This window comes from Meles meles, chromosome 7 (assembly GCF_922984935.1).
Source record: "Meles meles chromosome 7, mMelMel3.1 paternal haplotype, whole genome shotgun sequence".
NCBI lineage: Eukaryota > Metazoa > Chordata > Mammalia > Carnivora > Mustelidae > Meles > Meles meles.
Window position 1 is genome coordinate 75243562 of NC_060072.1, and position 17786 is coordinate 75261347.

General features: G+C 40.4%; 1 protein-coding gene across 2 annotated transcripts in view; it reads left to right on the forward strand.

The window, feature by feature from the left end:
* Positions 1 to 17786, forward strand: part of FGD4 (FYVE, RhoGEF and PH domain containing 4) — a 207371-nt gene that overhangs the window by 40006 nt on the left and 149579 nt on the right. The window contains exon 2 of one of the 2 annotated variants that reach the window (XM_046011404.1): positions 8263 to 8358. The exons of the other annotated variant lie outside the window; for it this stretch is intronic. Coding sequence (XP_045867360.1) covers positions 8263 to 8358 — 96 coding nt within the window. The remainder of the gene's footprint in view (positions 1 to 8262; positions 8359 to 17786) is intronic. 2 annotated transcript variants of the gene reach the window in all.

Sequence of the window (17786 nt, forward strand, 5' to 3'; positions counted from 1 at the left end):
CCAGCCCTCCAGGGTTGTGTTTTGTGGGTATGTGTTTATGTGTGAGTATATGTACATGTGGGTGGGATAGGCTGTTTTCATTAAAACGGTCAGCTTATTACACATTATTAAAAGCACTACACTGTTATTTGTGCCCAGAACATACAGCATATATGGATAGAATGCAAATTTCAGTGGAAACCAAACTCCTAGAGCTTAAAGGGACCTTGGAGAGTATCCAGTGCTTCAGTCGTCCATCTCTGCTCCCAGGAGGCGGGGTGAAGACTTCTGCTTTTAAAATTGAATTATCAAATGATTAATAATTAAATTCAGTAAGGACAGGATTGCTTTCCTTCCTGTTAGATAAGGAATAGCATTTCCTCATTAAATTTTTTTTTAACTCAAAATTTCTTTTTACCTTTATCACTTCTTGCCATTTATCTGTTTGGGAGTATGAAGTGAATTCACCGTGAAATCTGTATAAGTACATATGAATGCAAATTAATGGGAAAAACACAAACAGCCCATTTTTTTTGTGGCCTTGTTTGCTTGTGGCTATGATTTTCTTTCTTTCATTCTTTTTCTAATAGGTTATAATAGAGTTACATTTTCTGGTAATAAGAGTCCCCTATGTGTTATAACATTGAACTTGTTGGTAAATCAATATTTTATCCACAAGAACGTGTTTTGCAAAGAACATCATGAATTTCAAGTGCTTTATAACCCAGACAATTACTATAGCCAGTGGTCTGGTTGGTGTTTGTTCTTGGCAATGAAGCCTGGAGAGATTTAATGACTGCATTAAGGTCATCCGACAAAGATAGGTAGGATTAGGGCTCTATCATGTGACTTCTGACTTTGTTATTCTAAATTGAACAGCAGTACTTCACAGGCATCAACTGAATTTGGAGGGAGCCTTTTTGTTTGGGAAGTTTTCACATATTGGCATATAATCCCCATGTTTACAGATGAGGTGTCAGGCTCATGGAGTTTAAGGGATTTGCCTAAAATTTTTAAAACTTTACTAGTTAGAGAAGAAGCCAAGTCTTGCACTGGAATTGCTTGTCCTTTCTTCATTTCTCTCCTACCAATAGCCAGTTATGTGATCAACAGGAATGATAAAATCTCTTGAGTCACCAATTCATTAAAATTAAGTTTTTAAGGGGGCGCCTGGGTGGCTCAGTCGTTAAGCATCTGCCTTCGACTCAGGTCATGATCCCCGGGTCCTGGGATCAAGGCCCACTTTGGGCTTTGGGCTCCCTGCTTGGCAGGAAGACTGCTTCTCTCTCTCCCACTCTCCCTGTTTGTGTCCCCTCTCTCGCTGTCTCTCTCTCTCTCACTTTCTCTCTCTCTATATCAAATAAGCAAATACAATCTTTAAAAAAATAATTAAGTTTTTAAGACTTTAGATACAAGAAGTGACTAACCAGCCAATAGCTATTTGAAAGAGATTTGGTTGGTAATTGTAATTATTTGGGGATGTTTGACTGTTGCTAATACAAAGATCACAAACAAAATTAAAAATAGTTTTTTTTTAAAGTTTTATCTTAATTTTTAAAAAGATTTTACTTCTTTTAGAGAGGAAAGAAGAGAGCAGGAGGAGGGGCAAAGGGAGAGGGGGAGAGAGAATCCTAAGCAGACTGCCCTGAGCACAGGCCTGACTCAGGGCTTGATTCCAGGACCCTGACATCATGACCTGAACTGAAATCAAGTCACATGCTTAACCACCTGAGCCACTCAGGCACTCTGTATTTATCTTAGTTTTTAAATTTTATGTCCTTCAACAACAGCAAAAACAAAAAAGCTTGGAAAAGTAAGCATGCATTTAAAAATCTAGAAGTATTTTCAAGAAAAATAGATACTTATTTTGAAACAGTATCAGATCAATAAGAAAAATTAAAACATTGATTGCAGAGCTGACTCAATCTAAAATGTCTTACTTATACCTAAAATATTTTCCTGCTGTAATTTTTCTGTTCTTTGAAGTTCTCAATTTGATATTTTAAAAAGTTTCTATTTTTGAAAAGAGTTCTGGTTAAAAACTAGATTATTGCTTTTATAGTGTCTCACTACAGATATTCAGATTGTTGCTGGGACTTAAAAGGCTGAGCACAGGTTACTGGACTCTGTTTTGTGAAAATTCATTGAGTAAGTTGTGTGTACTTTCCTGTTATGTTACAGTTCCTTTAAAAATGGGGATAAATAGGGGCGCCTCGGTGGCTCAGAGAGTGAAGCCTCTGCCCTAGACTCAGGTCATGATCTCAAGGTCCTGGGATTGAGCCCCGCATGGGGCTCTCTGCTAAGCAAGGAGCCTGCTTCCCCTTCTCTCTCTCTCTCTGCCTGCCTCTCTGCCTACTTGTGATCTCTCTCTCTATCAAATAAATAAATAAAATCTTTTAAAAAATGGGGATAAATAAAACCCCTGTGGAGCAAATACATTTCTTAAATGGCTAATCTTAACTTTAAAAATCTGATAATTATCATTAGGTGGAATCATTATTTTGCAGCTTTGCCCAGTTCTCTTTGTAACATTTGAAGATTTACCTTTCCACAAAACCACAAAAATGTGATAATAATATAGCGGTAAGCGTTATTTATAACAATATGATGCAGTGATCTAGGAGCTGCTAGGAAGAAGCCACAAGATCTTTTCAGCCAGTTTATGAAATAAAAATGGACATTGGAATTGAATTTGTGAAGGATTAGTAAGAGTTTATCAAACAGGGAATAAGAGGTAGGTATACTCTGGGTGAAAGAGGCAACACTACCCAGTAGGAGCTGAGAAGTGTTCTGACCACAGGCTTTCATAATACTTGGTATAAATCTCCGTTAGAGTATTTTTCACATTATGCTGTAATCTTATTTATTTGATAATTGTGTTGGGAGTCTGGGCATTTGCAGGCAATGAATGACTGGGTCTTCCTTTTTTCCCCTCAATGCCTGGTATATAATAGGCAGCCAATAAATGCTTGCTGAATGAGTGAAGGTATGCAAGACCATATGTTAGAAACATCTAACAATGTGGTAGGGCTCCAGAATAAGGTGTGGTGTGGGCATTGGTAAGAGAAAAACTGGATGAAGATAATATCCTTATCCATATCTTAGGGTTTTTATGCAAGGCCAAAGGGTTTGGATTTACCCTGTAAGGAGTTGTAGTGCCATTGAGGATATCTGAAAAGGGAGTGGGTAACCTGATTAGTCTTATCGTTTAGAAAGGTAACAGTTTTAAGCCGTGTAGAACAAAGACTGGAGGAGCTGTATCAAAAGTTGAAGGCCAAGTGCGGTGTAGGGTGTGTGTATACTTGGAGGTATCTAAGACAATTCAGGTGTTGGGAGAAAATTTTCAAACTTTTGGTTAATTTTATTTTTTAATTTTTTAAATTTTATTTATTTGACAGAGATCTCAAGTAGTTGGAGAGGCAGGAGGAGAGAGAGAGAGGAGGAAGCAGGCTTCCTGCTGAGCAGAGAGCCCGATGCGGGGCTTGATCCCAGGACCCTGGGACCATGACCTGAGCCGAAGGCAGAGGCTTAACCCACTGAGCCACCCAGGTGCCCCTGGTTATTTTAAAAAAAATCCTTACCAGGAATTATATATGTTGAAAAATTGTCTTAGTTATTACATCTGTTGATGGTGACTTCCTTGTGTGAATGTAACATTGTTACATCCCATATGTTAGGTAAGGCTTCCTGAAAGGAGAATTGCAACTCTGTGACTCAGAGGGGATGGCGGGGCCTTTTAGTCTTTGCTTTAAGTATTTTGCTAAAGCTACAGTTCGTATGTACTGGGTTCAGTGGATTTACACAATTTGTTGGCTAGCTTTAACCTCTTACAGAATGATACAAGAGTGCAAAAATATTCTCAAGGAAACCACAGTTTGAAGATAAGCCTAACAGTAAAATGCAAGTGAACAATAAGTAAATGGTAGAGCTTACACTTCCCTGTAGCTCTGAGTCACATTATGATGCAAAAACAAGGTTTAACCTGATAGGACAAAACGGTGACCAAAAAACTAAAATCAGAATTATCACAAAGATTGGGGTGCCTGGGTGGCTCAGTGGGTTGGGCCTCTGCCTTTGACTCATGTCATAATCTCAGGGTCCTGGGATCTTGACCTGCATCAGGTTCTCTGCTCTGCGGAGAGCCGGCTTCCCCTCACCACCCCCCACCTGCCTCTCTGCCTACTGGTGATCTCTCTCTGTTAAATAAATAAATAAAATCTTAAAAAAAAAAGATTCTTTGACATCTGGGTGTTCATCCAGTGTGAAGTATGAGCTTGGCATAAGCTTTATTATGCTTTGAGATATTAAGTAATACTATGAATCCAATAATTAAAACTGCTTTTCATTTTATCTTTATATCCTCTTATTGAAAGTTCTATTTTTATGTATTCTGTAATTTATTAGCATAGTCATGCATGTATAATTTATAAATGCTCATGTTCTGGGGTGCAGAAGCAGAAGTTTTAATGGGTTGTAGAAAAAAACTCAAGAAGATTGGTTCAGAGAAAGATGCTGAAAAACTAAGACAGGAAGAGTCGGTGATCAGAGGATCTCCTTAGATTCTTCCTAGATACTGTAGACCTTACGGTGTCTTTTGTATATTTTCCATGATAAGTTAACATTACTCCCCTGAAATAGATACTGTCATTCTATAGATAGCAAAACTGAGATTCAGAGAAACGGAATACCTTGCCCAAGATCACAGTTACAATATGTGTTACAGATTGTGTATTTCAGCCCAGGTCTCTTAAAAATTCATGGGCTTTCTACATATTGTTTCTGTTGAATAACTAGGGATTTTAAAATGTTATTAACTGAGATAAAGAATATAAGTATCCCATTTTTTCCAGTAGATTACTAGTGAATTTTTAATGGAGTTGTATTTCTAGAAACCCTACTTGAAACATCTAATCCATATATGATGTGTGTTATTCCTGTGTCTGAGGGTCCAACATTTATTCATCATGATCGAAGTCAATATGGATTTATCTAAGTTTTTGTATGATAATAGAATACCCAGTTAGAAAAAAAATTTTTTTTTCCTTTGGAATGTCAGTCCTAATTTGAATCAGGAACATATGGGAGGGGGGAACATAAGCACTATTCAAGCAACTAAAACTGATGTAAATACAAAATTTACTGTTGTATTTAATTAAGCCCTTGTCAGATGAAGGCTTTCATGGCTCCTTATGTATCTCCAGGCTTGTAATAAAAGTTCTCAAATTATTTCTTCAGTCTTAGAAGCTAACAAGGTGAAGAAAAATGCCTCAGAGCTTAAGAGGCTTTTACTTAATGAGTTCAGTAATAATATTTCCCTTGATTCATCTGTTTCTCTGGTTCTTTTTGATCTCCTTTTGCCAGGTACTTAATTTATTTGCTGTGAATTTCTACAACTAGCAGAAGTGGAATTTGAGTCCACATATTTTCACAGAACACTGAGAGGTGCTTCAAAGCAAACAGAAACCTTCCTGGGGGAATTTCAAGAATGTTTTAAATGGAAGTATCTGCTTGTTCCCAGTTTATGCCCTCTGCCCTGTGACTATTATTTTGCCCTTTTAAAGGTTTTAACTATGCCCTTTTGTATTGGATTTGGTTTGGTTTCTGCCTGATGTCAGGTGGTTAATAACAAGTAAACACTGCATTTCTGTCGTAGGAAAGTTGGCACCGTATGGCAGCCTTAAGTACGTTCACAGCTTACTCCACGGTTTGCCTTTTCTGATGATTGTCAGATACAATATTGCATTACTTCTTTTTCTGCATATTTCTTTTCCATCTGTGAGGAAGTGACTATATGCTTGTATTTAAAATGAAACTTAATTTTCATCTAAATAGGTTTGCAAGTATTTTTAAAAATAGACAAAAGGCTGAAGGCAGTTTTGTAAGTACAGAAATGTTTCGGACTCAACTTAGCTCCCTAAAGCTGCCGCCCCTCCCCACCTGCCTCCAGTTAGAAATTATAACCAGGGCCACAATAAAGGAGAGAATCCAACCAACACATGCCAGGTACAGTGCATAGCTGTGTAGTACCCACTATGGAATGTAGTATTTCCTTTTTACGTGGGAGGAAAGTAGGCTTCAGAGAATTTAAATGTGTAAAGTGGGGATTGATTTCTTTTTTTTTTAATTATCTTTTTTTAAATTTTTTTTTAAAGATTTTATTTATTTATTTGACAGACCGAGATCATAAGTAGGCAGAGAGGCAGGCAGAGAGAGAGGAGGAAGCAGGCTCTCCGAGGAGCAGCGAGCCTGATGCGGGGCTTGATCCCGGGACCCTGGGATCATGACCTGAGCCGAAGGCAGAGGCTTAAACCACTGAGCCACCCAGGTGCCCCTGGGATTGATTTCTGACTGTCCTATTGCTTTACTTTTTCTTGAGAGAGATAAATTATATATAAAAAAAGTCTTAGCTTGCTGTGTGTCACATGGTAGGTTCTTAATAAATGTAGATTCTCCTTTCTCTTTCTCTGAACTTTTGTACCTTTTACTGAAACAAACAAACAGAAAACCCACGAAGGGGATTGGCTGCTGTTTCCCCCCTTTGGGGGAAGGGGCAACTTGATTAAAAGAAAAGAAACATATCCTGATGCTGCTTTATCCCTTTTGGGCTTAGCATGAGGGGACCACTCACAGAGACCTTTTCTTATCTTTTTAACTCTTGTTACTGAAGAACAGTTGACATATAATGTTATATTAGTTTCTGGTACACAGCACAGTGATTCAACAACTCTGTATTACTCAATGCTCACTGTAAGTATAGTTACCATCTGTCACATGCAATGGTATTACAATATTATTAACTATATTTTCTCTGCTGTACTTTTCATCCCCATGACTTGTTTTATAACTGGAAGTTGTTACCTCTTCATCCCCTTCACCCAGTTGCCCACCCCAGACAGAGTTTTTCTACTTTGAATATAAGTGGGAGCTGACCAAGAGGTGTAGGGAGCTAGAGGCCATTTGACCCCTTAATAATTAGGGTTATTATGAGAGACTGTGGACTCTGAAAAACAATCTGAGGGTTTTGAAGGGGCGGGGGGGGGTGGGAAGTTGGGTGGGCCTGGTGGTGGGTATTATGGAGGGCACGTTTTGCATGGAGCACTGGGTGTGGTGCATAAACAATAAATTCTGGTACACTGAAAAGAAATTAAAAAAATTAAAAATAGGGGTGCCTGGGTGGCTCAGTGGGTTAAAGCCTCTGCCTTCGGCTCAGGTCATGATCCCAGGGTTCTGGGATCAAGCCCCGCATCGGGCTCTCTGCTCAGCGGGGAGCCTGCTTCCTTCTCTCTCTCTGCCTGCCTCTCTGCCTACTTGTGATCTCTGTTTGTCAAATAAATAAAATCTTTTAAAAAAAATTAAAAATAAAAAAAATTTATTAGGGTTTTAAGGAAGGGTTTGTTTGAAGATTTTTTTTTTAAATGAGTAAGCGTTTCAGGAGCTTAGCTTTGCATATAAGGCCAGACAGCTCCTGTTGCAAAGAAAGAAGTAAGAGGGTGTTCTAACAAGTTTAGGTTATCAAACTTAGATATATTAAGTAGTGGTGAGTCTCATCAGGACCCTTAGGTGTTTGCGAAAGGTCCATGCAGTGCCATTCATATAGGCTAGCTTGTGAATGCCCCTTCGGGACCTCAGAGCTGTATAGCACAGTGGCCTTGAATCTAGTAGATGGATAATTTCTGAATAGAGATAATTTTCTATTTGTATGGGTGTTTAAGTCTCCTTAAAAATCCCATCTCTGTGTTTTACCATTTAAACAAATGGTAACAAATACAGTGGCTTCTCAATTGATGGCTCCTCTGAAAGTGAAGTTTGTCCTAATGAAGACAGGTTTTGTGAGGTAGGTGGCATCTGAACACTAGGATCCAAGGGAAAGGCTCCTTCTCAGCAGGGGCTGAGAAAAAAAAAAACTTGATTGGCTGAGGAAACTTGAACACAGGGAGTCTGCACTTGCTCTGGTCATGTGAATCCTTGCTGCCACTAGGTGGCAGGACAGGCAAGAATCCTAGGGCGACCTAGACAGTTAGGAAGCCAGGTCAGCCCTACCTGTGGGGGGTGGGAAAGGGTGGCATAGCCAGTCAGGACGCCACAGGGAAAGAATTTGTGCCCTAGGGTTTATGTCTCTGCCACTTATTTTAATTCTGTCCTTAATTCTGAGGAAGTTTCTGGTGATGGGATTTATTACTTAGAACATGTCCTTTAACGGTATGAATCATAAAATCTTTGCTGTCAAAACCTTGCAAAGTTCTGTGATCAGGGAGTTAAGACACAATTGTACTTATTTTATAGAAACACAAATAGAGGTCCATGGAGAAGTCGGCTTTCCCAAGATCTTACAGCAAGTCACTGGCTGTTCTTACTCATCGAGTTCCATGTCTGTGCCAAGTAAGCTGTTGTTTTAAGTGCTATTTATGGAAAAATCTAGAGATGGGAGGATGTTCTAAATTGTACCTTCTGGTTATCCATAACCCTAAAGGTAGGCTCTGTCCTACCCAAACCAGGCACTGTTGGTCCACGGGTGGTAATGACCAAACTTGTCAGTCCTGTGACTACAAGAAAATGACCTTCATTAAGTCATCACTTAAAATGCAGAATGTGACGTGTAGCTACCACAGCATGATACTAACAGGATTGTGGGGATTAAAGGAGGAAATCTGTGTGTGTGCCTAGAATATACTCTAACACCATACCTAGAATTAGTAAAGTCTTTTTTCCTCTGTACCTGCCCTCTCCCTCGTGATTTGCTCCGTATCTGCCTCTTGACTTGAATATTTGGACCTATTAATGACCAGTTGGACTAACATGCTAAAGGAGGAGGGAGAACTTTCTTCTTAACAGTTCAGCCTTTTAAACTGTCTTTGTGATAGCAATGACCTTTTAAAAAATAGCGTTACCATCACTTACTTATTTTCAAAAGGAGAGCAGTCAGTCATTGTACTTTTGAATAGTGGTTTTCAAGCTTATGAGCCACAACCCAGTATGACACCATGTTTGTGTGGAATAAAACTTATCCTTTCTGTGTGCACACATAACTCTATTTTCTGTCGGACCCGCTAATGGAATGAGACTGCAGTTTGAAAACTCTTATGCCTTAGTGAAAAAGATGGTAAGAAAACAAAACATTCTTTTTTGGCAGGTTGGTAATATCCAGGGCCGAATTCAAAGTGAGAAAGTGTTGGAAGGTCGGGGGAGAAAGTAAAGTATCTCCCGAACGGGGAGGGCACTTTGAGACGGGAAAATACAGCCAGCCCCCTTGTAGAGTTTACACAGAGCTTTATTCAAGGTGCCTGACGGACACGGGGGATTGGGCAGAGGGTGATCCTTGGCAGCTGCATAGCTATTCTCACGAAGTCCACCCCTTAGTCCACAGATTTTATAGAGGGAGGAGACATGCAGCAGGGTACTGTAGTAGGATCAAAGGGTTCACATGCACCTCAAAGGGCTTGCATGCACTTACTTGACAGCTACCCTTTAATTAGAGCTGGTGGCACCACCTGTGCATCAAGAAAGAAAGACTTTGTTATTTCTTTTTTCTTTCTTTCTTTTTTTAATAAATAGATTTTATTTATTTATTTGACAGACAGAGATCACAAGTAGGCAGAGAGGCAAGCAGAGAGAGAGAGGAGGAAGCAGGCTCCCTGCCGAGCAGAGAGCCTGATGCGGGGCTCGATCCCAGGACCCCAGGATCATCCCAGGATGGCAGGATCATGACCTGAGCTGAAGGCAGAGGCTTAACCCACTGAGCCACCCAGGTGCCCCAAGACTATGTTATTTCTAACAGATTCATGAGAGGCCAAAATAAAGTCTTCCCCATCCTGGCCTTGGGGCATCTCTAAGGTATATATATATTAATCTCCAAGGGACCCAGGACACATAGCCCCAGGAGAGGTCATTGAGCAAATATGAACAAGATGGAGGCCCAAGATGGAGTCAGTATTGTCAGCACTCCTACAGAAGAGGAACTTGAAACATGCAAGTTTGGGCAGTAGACCTTGGAGCTTCAGATGGGGCGTTGTCTTTTTTATCAGCTTTCCCTACACATACTCATGCCAGAGCTATGATTAAAGGCAGTGAGAACAGAAAGAAAATGCAACATAGGTACTGTGAATCACAGCTAACAGTCTTGCTTAAACTTTTACTCCCCCTGTATTTCTTCTGTGGGTAGGTTTTAAACTTATCTTGCAGTTCTTGCTTGGATCAGCGGGCTTGTGTTAACTCACATCACCTAGAAAATCCACTTGAGACACTTTGGAAATCCAGGTGTGAATGAAACAGACTGCTGCCGTGGCTGCTGATGGAGGAGGGCAGCACTGTTGACTGGTGCTGCCTTGTTCGTAATGTGGTGTGTGTGTGTGGCCTCATTTGCTCCTCATCATCCTGTGAGAGAAAAGATGAAATTGTCTTTTTTGTTCAGTGTGACCTCCAGCACCAAAAGCAAACAAAGCACAGGGATCTACAAGGTTAGCCAGCTTCTCAAAGTCACAGAGCTAGTGGAAGAGATGCTAGGAAAAAGTGTCCATCCAGGTCTGCCTTACTACTAAAAATCTGGATACCAAAACCTTCTGTGATACGAATTTGGAAATGTCAATGTCGAGTATTTTTTATTGTGGATTACATACAAATTAAAATACTAATTCTTTGGGAGACAAGCTAAAGAGCACAGCACATGAAATTGTCCCTGCCTGTCACTGTTTCAAGGCAAATAATCCATTCTTACAGACTTTGTACTTCAGATATTTAAGATGCCTTCATTGGGAGGAACATTGATAACATCCCCACAGATGATTTTTTTTCCGTCTGTGCAGCACACCGGGAAGCCTGTGCCTGTGTTTCATGGGTTGTCTTCACTGTTTTTGTCTGAAAAACCTGTGTGGTAAGGGGGCCGGGGGTATCCTTGTTGGCAATATTGAGGTCTGTAAAGGTTATGTGAGAATTTAAATGAGAACTTGGGTCTTCTGACCTCCTGCCCACTTTTTTTGCAGAAGCGTTAAGCCATGTGGGCAAAGTAACTGAATGTTTTGGGTAAAGGCCCAAGGTCTAAAATGGTGAGGAAGAGCACCGCAAAATGTACCTGCCACTTAAGTTTAAAATGTAGTCATATCAAGACGGTTTAATCAATGTTCCATAAAGTGACCCTATGACAGAATAATTAAGTTCTGCACTTACTGGCTATTTCATATATGCAGTAAGCAACCAACTCAACAGGTAGAAATGTTATTTGAGTTGTGATTTTTCCTGCCTCTCCCAACTTTTTTTTTTTTTTTTTTTTTAAGTAGGCTCCATGCCCACTGTGGAGCCCAACATAGGGATGTGAACTCATGACCCTGGGATCAAGAGTCAGACATTTAACCAACGGAGCCACCCAAGCAACCCCCCCCCCCAACTTTCTTTTAAAGTTTTTGCTAAGCACTTATTTGCATGTGACCCAATAAAGCATGTTATGTAAATAAACCACTGGATATATCAGTGGTTTTTAAACGTGTTTGGTCTCTTTCAGGTGAAATTCATGACTACAAAAGATTAAAAAGGACAAGTGTGAGTAGGGCATGTATATCATAACCACTGAAAAGCTGATTTCATTATAAAACAGTAAGGAAAATCGATAAAGTTTATTAATAGTTTCCATATGTGTTAGGCAGTGTTTAAAGGTTTTATCCTTTTTATTTTGTGAAATCTCAAAACCCAATTGAAGCTCAACAATATTCTGGTTTTTACAGTTGAGGAAACCAAGTTTTTGGTTTGGGGTTAGTTTTTTTTTTTTTTTTTTTTGAAGACTTTATTTATTTGACAGAGACACAGTGAGAGAACACAAGCAGGGGGACTAAGGAGGAGGAGCAGGCTTCCCACTGAGCAGGGAGCCAAAGGGCTCTTCTCAGAACCCCGGGATCGTGACCTGAGCCAAAGGCAGACACTTAACGACTAAGCCACCTGGGCGCCTGGGAAACCAAGGTTAATAAACTAATTGCTTCATATACTTAATTGAGGGTCATACTGTGATAAGTGGTAGAGCAAGTATAATCTGACTTCTGATCTTATGCTTTTGATAAGTGTTATATAGCCTCCCTGTGTAAAAGAAATTTAATTAATAGAAAAATGGTTCCTAATTGTAGTTTTAATAATTTACAGTCTGAACTTGTACAAGTTACTTCATCTCTTTTTACCTTTTTGTCCTCATCTCTAAATTGTGTATAATATCTATTCTGGGGGTGTCTGGGTGGCTCAGTGGGTTGGGTGTCTGCCTTTGGCTTGGGCCATGGTCCTGGGGTACTGGGATCAAGCACTGCCTCAGACTCCCTGTGCAGTGGGGAGCCTGCGTCTCCCTCTGCCTGCCTCTTCTCCTGTTTGTGCTCTCTCTCTGACAAATAAATGGATAGAATCTTTAAAAAAAATGAAATCTTAAAAAAAAAATCTATTCTGCCCACACCTTCAGTGGGGATGAAAAACTAGAGTGGTCCTAGAGCAGGATATGTTGTGGAAATGAGAGGCAGTGAGGAGGTAAAGATGATAGAAAGTGCTAGAAAGTATAGGTTTAGAAAGCTTATCTGCAAGAAATATTCCAAAATGTGGCACATATTTTTCTCCTAACATGGAAATGGTCAGGGTAGGCTGCAGGTACCATTTTAATGGGAAGATGAGGAGCTGTAAGGAGAATGTGGAGAAGTCGCAGTTTCAGTGATCAGAGGATGGATGTATAGGGATGCCCTCTGGGTCCTGCTGCTCAGTGGGGTCGGCCACATTAGAGAGCAGCAAGAGTGGGTCATTTGCTTAATCAGGCAAATGTTGGTGGTGGGAGCGAGAGCTGGGTGGAGAGTTTTCATAACTATATAGATAGATATTTGGAAATTCTGAGGTATTTTGAGGCAAGCATGAATTATTAGTCATTTATAATGGAGAAAAATATGTGTGATGCTCCAAAACAAAAATGGGTGTACCTTCTGCTACTGTCTGTTGTCTCTACCTGCCATTTTCCTTTCATTTCCGCCATGGCCTCAGCAGGTCATTAATGAGGCCAATTTATCTAGTTATGTGATTTTTAAATATTATGTTTGTGTTTTGAAGCTTTGAGCAAAGTATAAACTCCCTGCAGGACTCTTACTTATTAAGAAGCTAATAAGTAAGGGATAATAAGGTGTGCCTAGCTGTATGCTACTCCACGTGTATTCATGTATTCCTAAACAGCATGATTTGCTGGTGATACCATGACTGGAAGAAGGGTTAGGCATGTTGTGGTCAGGAGAGGCCGTTTCCCCTCATTGAACTACTCTTCCTCTGTAGATATTAAACTGCTGGTAGCCAGGCTACAATGTCCCAGAGGGGATCCCTGTATTCAGGATTTTCCAGAGAAACACCACCAGTAGGGTATGTGGGTATGTGTATGTGTGCATGTGTGCTTTAAGGAATTGGTTCATGTGTTTATGGAATCTGGCAAGTCCAAATGAGCAGGCTTAAGACCCAGGAGAGCCAACGGTGTAGATGACGTCTGAAGGCAGTCTGCTGGAGACTTCTCTCTTGGGAAGGCTGGGTTTTTTGTTGTTGTTGTAATATTGGGGCTGTCAGCTGACTGAACGAGGCCTACCACATCATGGAGGGCAGTCTGTTCACTCAGAATTCACTGATTTAAATGTTACTCTTACCCAAAAACACTCTCCAAGTGGGCACATAGAATTAACCATCACACCCCTCTGTGAGGTATGCTATAGGCAAGGCCTTCATAGAACATTAGAGCCTTTACCGTCTCATCCTCAGAACATCTCTTAAATGTCAGCATGTTTTTGTTCAGTGTATTAGGTAGAAATTCTACAACCTGTTTGAATCAAATTAACAGGTAAAAAGGTACTTTTAAAATTGTGTCATAGGGGTGTCTGGGTGGCTCAGTGAATTAAGTGTCTGCTTTCAGCTCAGGTCATGATCCCAGGGTCCTGGGATCGAGCCATTCTCTGGGCTCCCTGCTCAGCAGGGAACCAATTTCTCCCTTTCACTCTGCTGCTCCCCCTGCTTGTGCTCTCTCTCTCGCTCGCTCTCTCTGTGAGATAAATAAAATCTGTAAAAAACAAACAAACAAAAAAACTGTAATAATTTGCAAATGCAAAGAAATTAGGGACGTGGTGAGTGGAGAGGGTAGGTAGAGTTAAGTGTAAGAGTGTGTATTGCCACCTGTCATGATGAGTACAGTTTGGCAAGAGAACAATAAACCCTTGTTTTTGTGACTGGATAGCACGTTACCATATACTGTGTATGTGTCGGGAGCTGCTTCGTAGAACCTTCTTAGATCTGCAGGAAAGTCCTTATTCTGGGGAGGAGTGGCTTGGTGTGGGGCCTTTGAAACTCTGGTTCTGCTACCTAACCACCGAATTCTTCCCTGCTGGCCGTGCTGCGACTCCCTAAGAGGACCCCCTTATTGGTGCTGTGAGCCCATAGTTGAAGAATTGCATAGATCAATACAACTTGTTTCCACAGCACCTATCTTCTGGGCTGTTATTGTCTCATAAACCATGGGAGAATCAAATGATTTGGAAGGAGTGATTTTGTTGCTAATACCCTTACAGATAGAGCAACCACAATTTTAATTCTTCTAGTTAGTATAGAACACTATTTTGCACCTAGTTGTTCAGGAAGTGTTTGGAAAGCTTTATTCTTTCTGTATTCATTCTCTTTTCTCTCTGCCTTCCGATGTTCCCTGAAGCTCACATTTGAGTGCCTGTGATACGAAGAATGCTGTATTATTTTTTTCCTTAGGAGAAATGAAGTAAATAGAAGTTTTAGATTCCCTTGAGAAATTTTTAAATGAGATCAATCTTAGTATCAGGGTGGAAATAAAGTGCTTAATACTCATTGTTACGTACCATCTAATACCTTTTAGACTATGTTTTTATAACTGAAATCTTTCATTTTACTCTAGAGAGTAAGCCTTTCTTTCGTTTGACTTGCAGAAGTGGTGGTGGTTTTATTTTCCAGTGAACTCTTACAGCAAAATGTTCATTTATTAAAAATAGCTGCCCCATACAGGAAACAGCTCATATAGCAGCTCCTGACACCATTCTAAAAACAGACTTGAGCCGCTCTGAGTGCTAAAGAGGAGTGAACACTGAAGACCATGTGAACAAACTCAGGTAAAAGCGTGCTGTTTTTTAAGAAGGCTCTGTGTGCCTTTCTCTCCATGTTGTTCTGATGATAAGAGTCATGTGCTCACTATTAGAAAACCAAATATTATAGCAATATGTTCTCTAGAAAGTGAAATTCTCAGCCAGATTGTGGTGTCTAGTTAGTCTGGTGGCTTCTGGCAGATTTTCTCTGTGCATATACAAGCAGTATAGACATATTTTTTTTTTTTTTTGTGGATAATGGATATATTTACTTTCTTTTTTTTTTATTAATTTTTTCAGCGTAATATAGACATATTTTTAAAACGGGATTGTATGTTCTTTCAACTTGATTTTCCATCGATATGTATTAGAAATTTTCCACATCAAATTTTTCAAAATCCTCTTGTTTATTACTTAAGTTAGCATAGTATTTCACTGTATAGCTGTACTACAATTTGTTTGAACCAGCTCTCTGTTAATAGACTTGTGAGTTGATACTCTGTTATTTTTTTCCTCCAAGATCATTGTTTTTAGGGTTAGATGCGCTTGCAATTGAACAAAGTTACCACATACAATATATTGATAGTGTAATATATTGAGAGTTTACTACCTGCCTGGAACTTTTCTAAGCATTATCCTGTGAAAATTAGAGTAATTCTGTTATGAGGGATTTCTTCTTGTCTGTATTCTCGAGATGCAGAAAACCTCTGAGATCCTTGCATGCCGTCATGGCCATCCCTAAGATAGACTGAAAGACAGGAGTCACTAGGGGAGACACGTGAGCACTCTTTAAATCCAGAGGAGCTAAGCAGGACAGCAGGTGTGTCAGCATAAGAGAAAGCAGAGTTGAGAAATTCTTAATGGTGTTACTGATGTTAACAAAAAAAAAAAAAAAAAAAAATCTTCAATGGTTGTCATAACAACTGGCTTCAGAAGCCCTGCCATCTTATGCCATCTTAACCCTTGTGACTGGGTCTGGAGGATTCCCTGGCTGTCACTGCAGACTGCTTGGTATTTGTGTGTCCCCACTTCTCTTCCGAATTCCTATTGTGAATGTGTCTGATCAGCAGGGCCTTTCCTTGGATTTGCCTGTGCTCCTGGAGTGCCTTACTGGGCACCAAGAGATGTCTGCTAATGCTGAGGTTCCCGTCCCTGGCCAGTCCTCTCTGCTGGCTTATGTAGCTGTTCGGTGCTTGCTACTGGAAATGGAAACTTTCAAGTTTTTGTCACTCTTAGAGACTTGGACTCTAAAATAGACTCTGTGAAAAGTCTCCTGAGACCCAGAAGGTATATTTCATTTGCTTAAATGGTTGTTGAATTAACCCTAGGTGTAATAGGTTAAATTTGTAGAGGAAAAAAAGTGTACGCACATTACAGTTCTTCATAATTAAGTAGCCTAGTGTGACTAGAGAGAAGTAAAGCTTAAAATACCACTAAAAGTGACCTGTTTGGGGTATTTATGGCTGTGTAATAAACCACTCCAAAATTTGATAGTCTAAAACAGCGACTTATCTCGTGATTCAGTGAGTTGACCAGGAGGTTCTGTTCTGTTGGTGTCAGCTGGATGCTGGCTGGCATAGCTGTGGTCCTCTGAGCCTTGCTTGGGAGCTGGGACTCAGTGACTGTTTAGGTAGCCTTGTGGTGTCTGTCTTCCCACGTAGAAGTAGATGCTGCCCAACCAGTTAAGGGCTTGGCCCCGAATTGGCACTGCATCATTTCTGCCATATTCTAATGGTGTAGGCAGTGATAGGCCCAGCCCAGCACTCGTGTGGGAAGGAACTGTACAAGGGCATAAATACCCACAATTGTGGCTCATTGGAGGTGGTCACCAGAATGACAGTTTACCACAGTGTGCTCTCTGGCCCCTCACACATGCAGACAGACTATACTCACCCATACATAAGACTCCCACAAGCCTCACTCCGTTGTTATGTTAGCTTGGGTCCAGGAGCTCATCTAAATCAGGTCCAGGTGCAGATGAAGCTCTTTAGGTACAGCTAGTCTCAAACAAAATACCTGTGAACTAAGGGCACAAGTTATTTGCTCTCTTCTCCCCACCCAATATACAATGGCAAGGCAGAGACAGGAAAATTGCAACAGACACTCTCCTTCAAATAGGTATTGGAGGGGCGCCTGGGGGGCACAGTCAGTTAAGCATCTACCTTCGGCTCAGGTCATGATCCCAGGGTTCTGGGATCAAGCCCCACTTCAGGCTCCCTGTTCGGTGGGAAGCCTGCTTCTCCCTCTCTCACTCCCCCTGCTTGTGTTCCCTCTCTTGCTGTGTGTCTCTCTGTCAAGTAAATAAACAAAATTTCAAAATAGTATTAGAGGTTTTGGAGAGGTCACAACACTGATACACTGCTGGTGGTAATATAAAATGGTACCATTATTTTGGAAACAGTCTGACAGTTCCAGAAAAATTTAAACATAGAGTGACCATATGACCTGGCAATACCTTTCCTAAGTGTATACGTAAGAGAAAGGAAAAAATATGCCCACCCAAAACTTATACCTGAATACAACATAGCAACATTATATAGTCAAAAGGTGGGAAACAACTCAAGTATCTATCAACTGATGAAACATAAAATCTACTATATTCCTACAGTGGAATGAAGTAGTGACATAAACTGCACCATGGATAAACCTTGAAAATATGCTAGGTGCAAGAAGCTAGTCACAGAGAGTACTTACTGTATGATTCCATTCATATGAAACGTCCTAAATAGG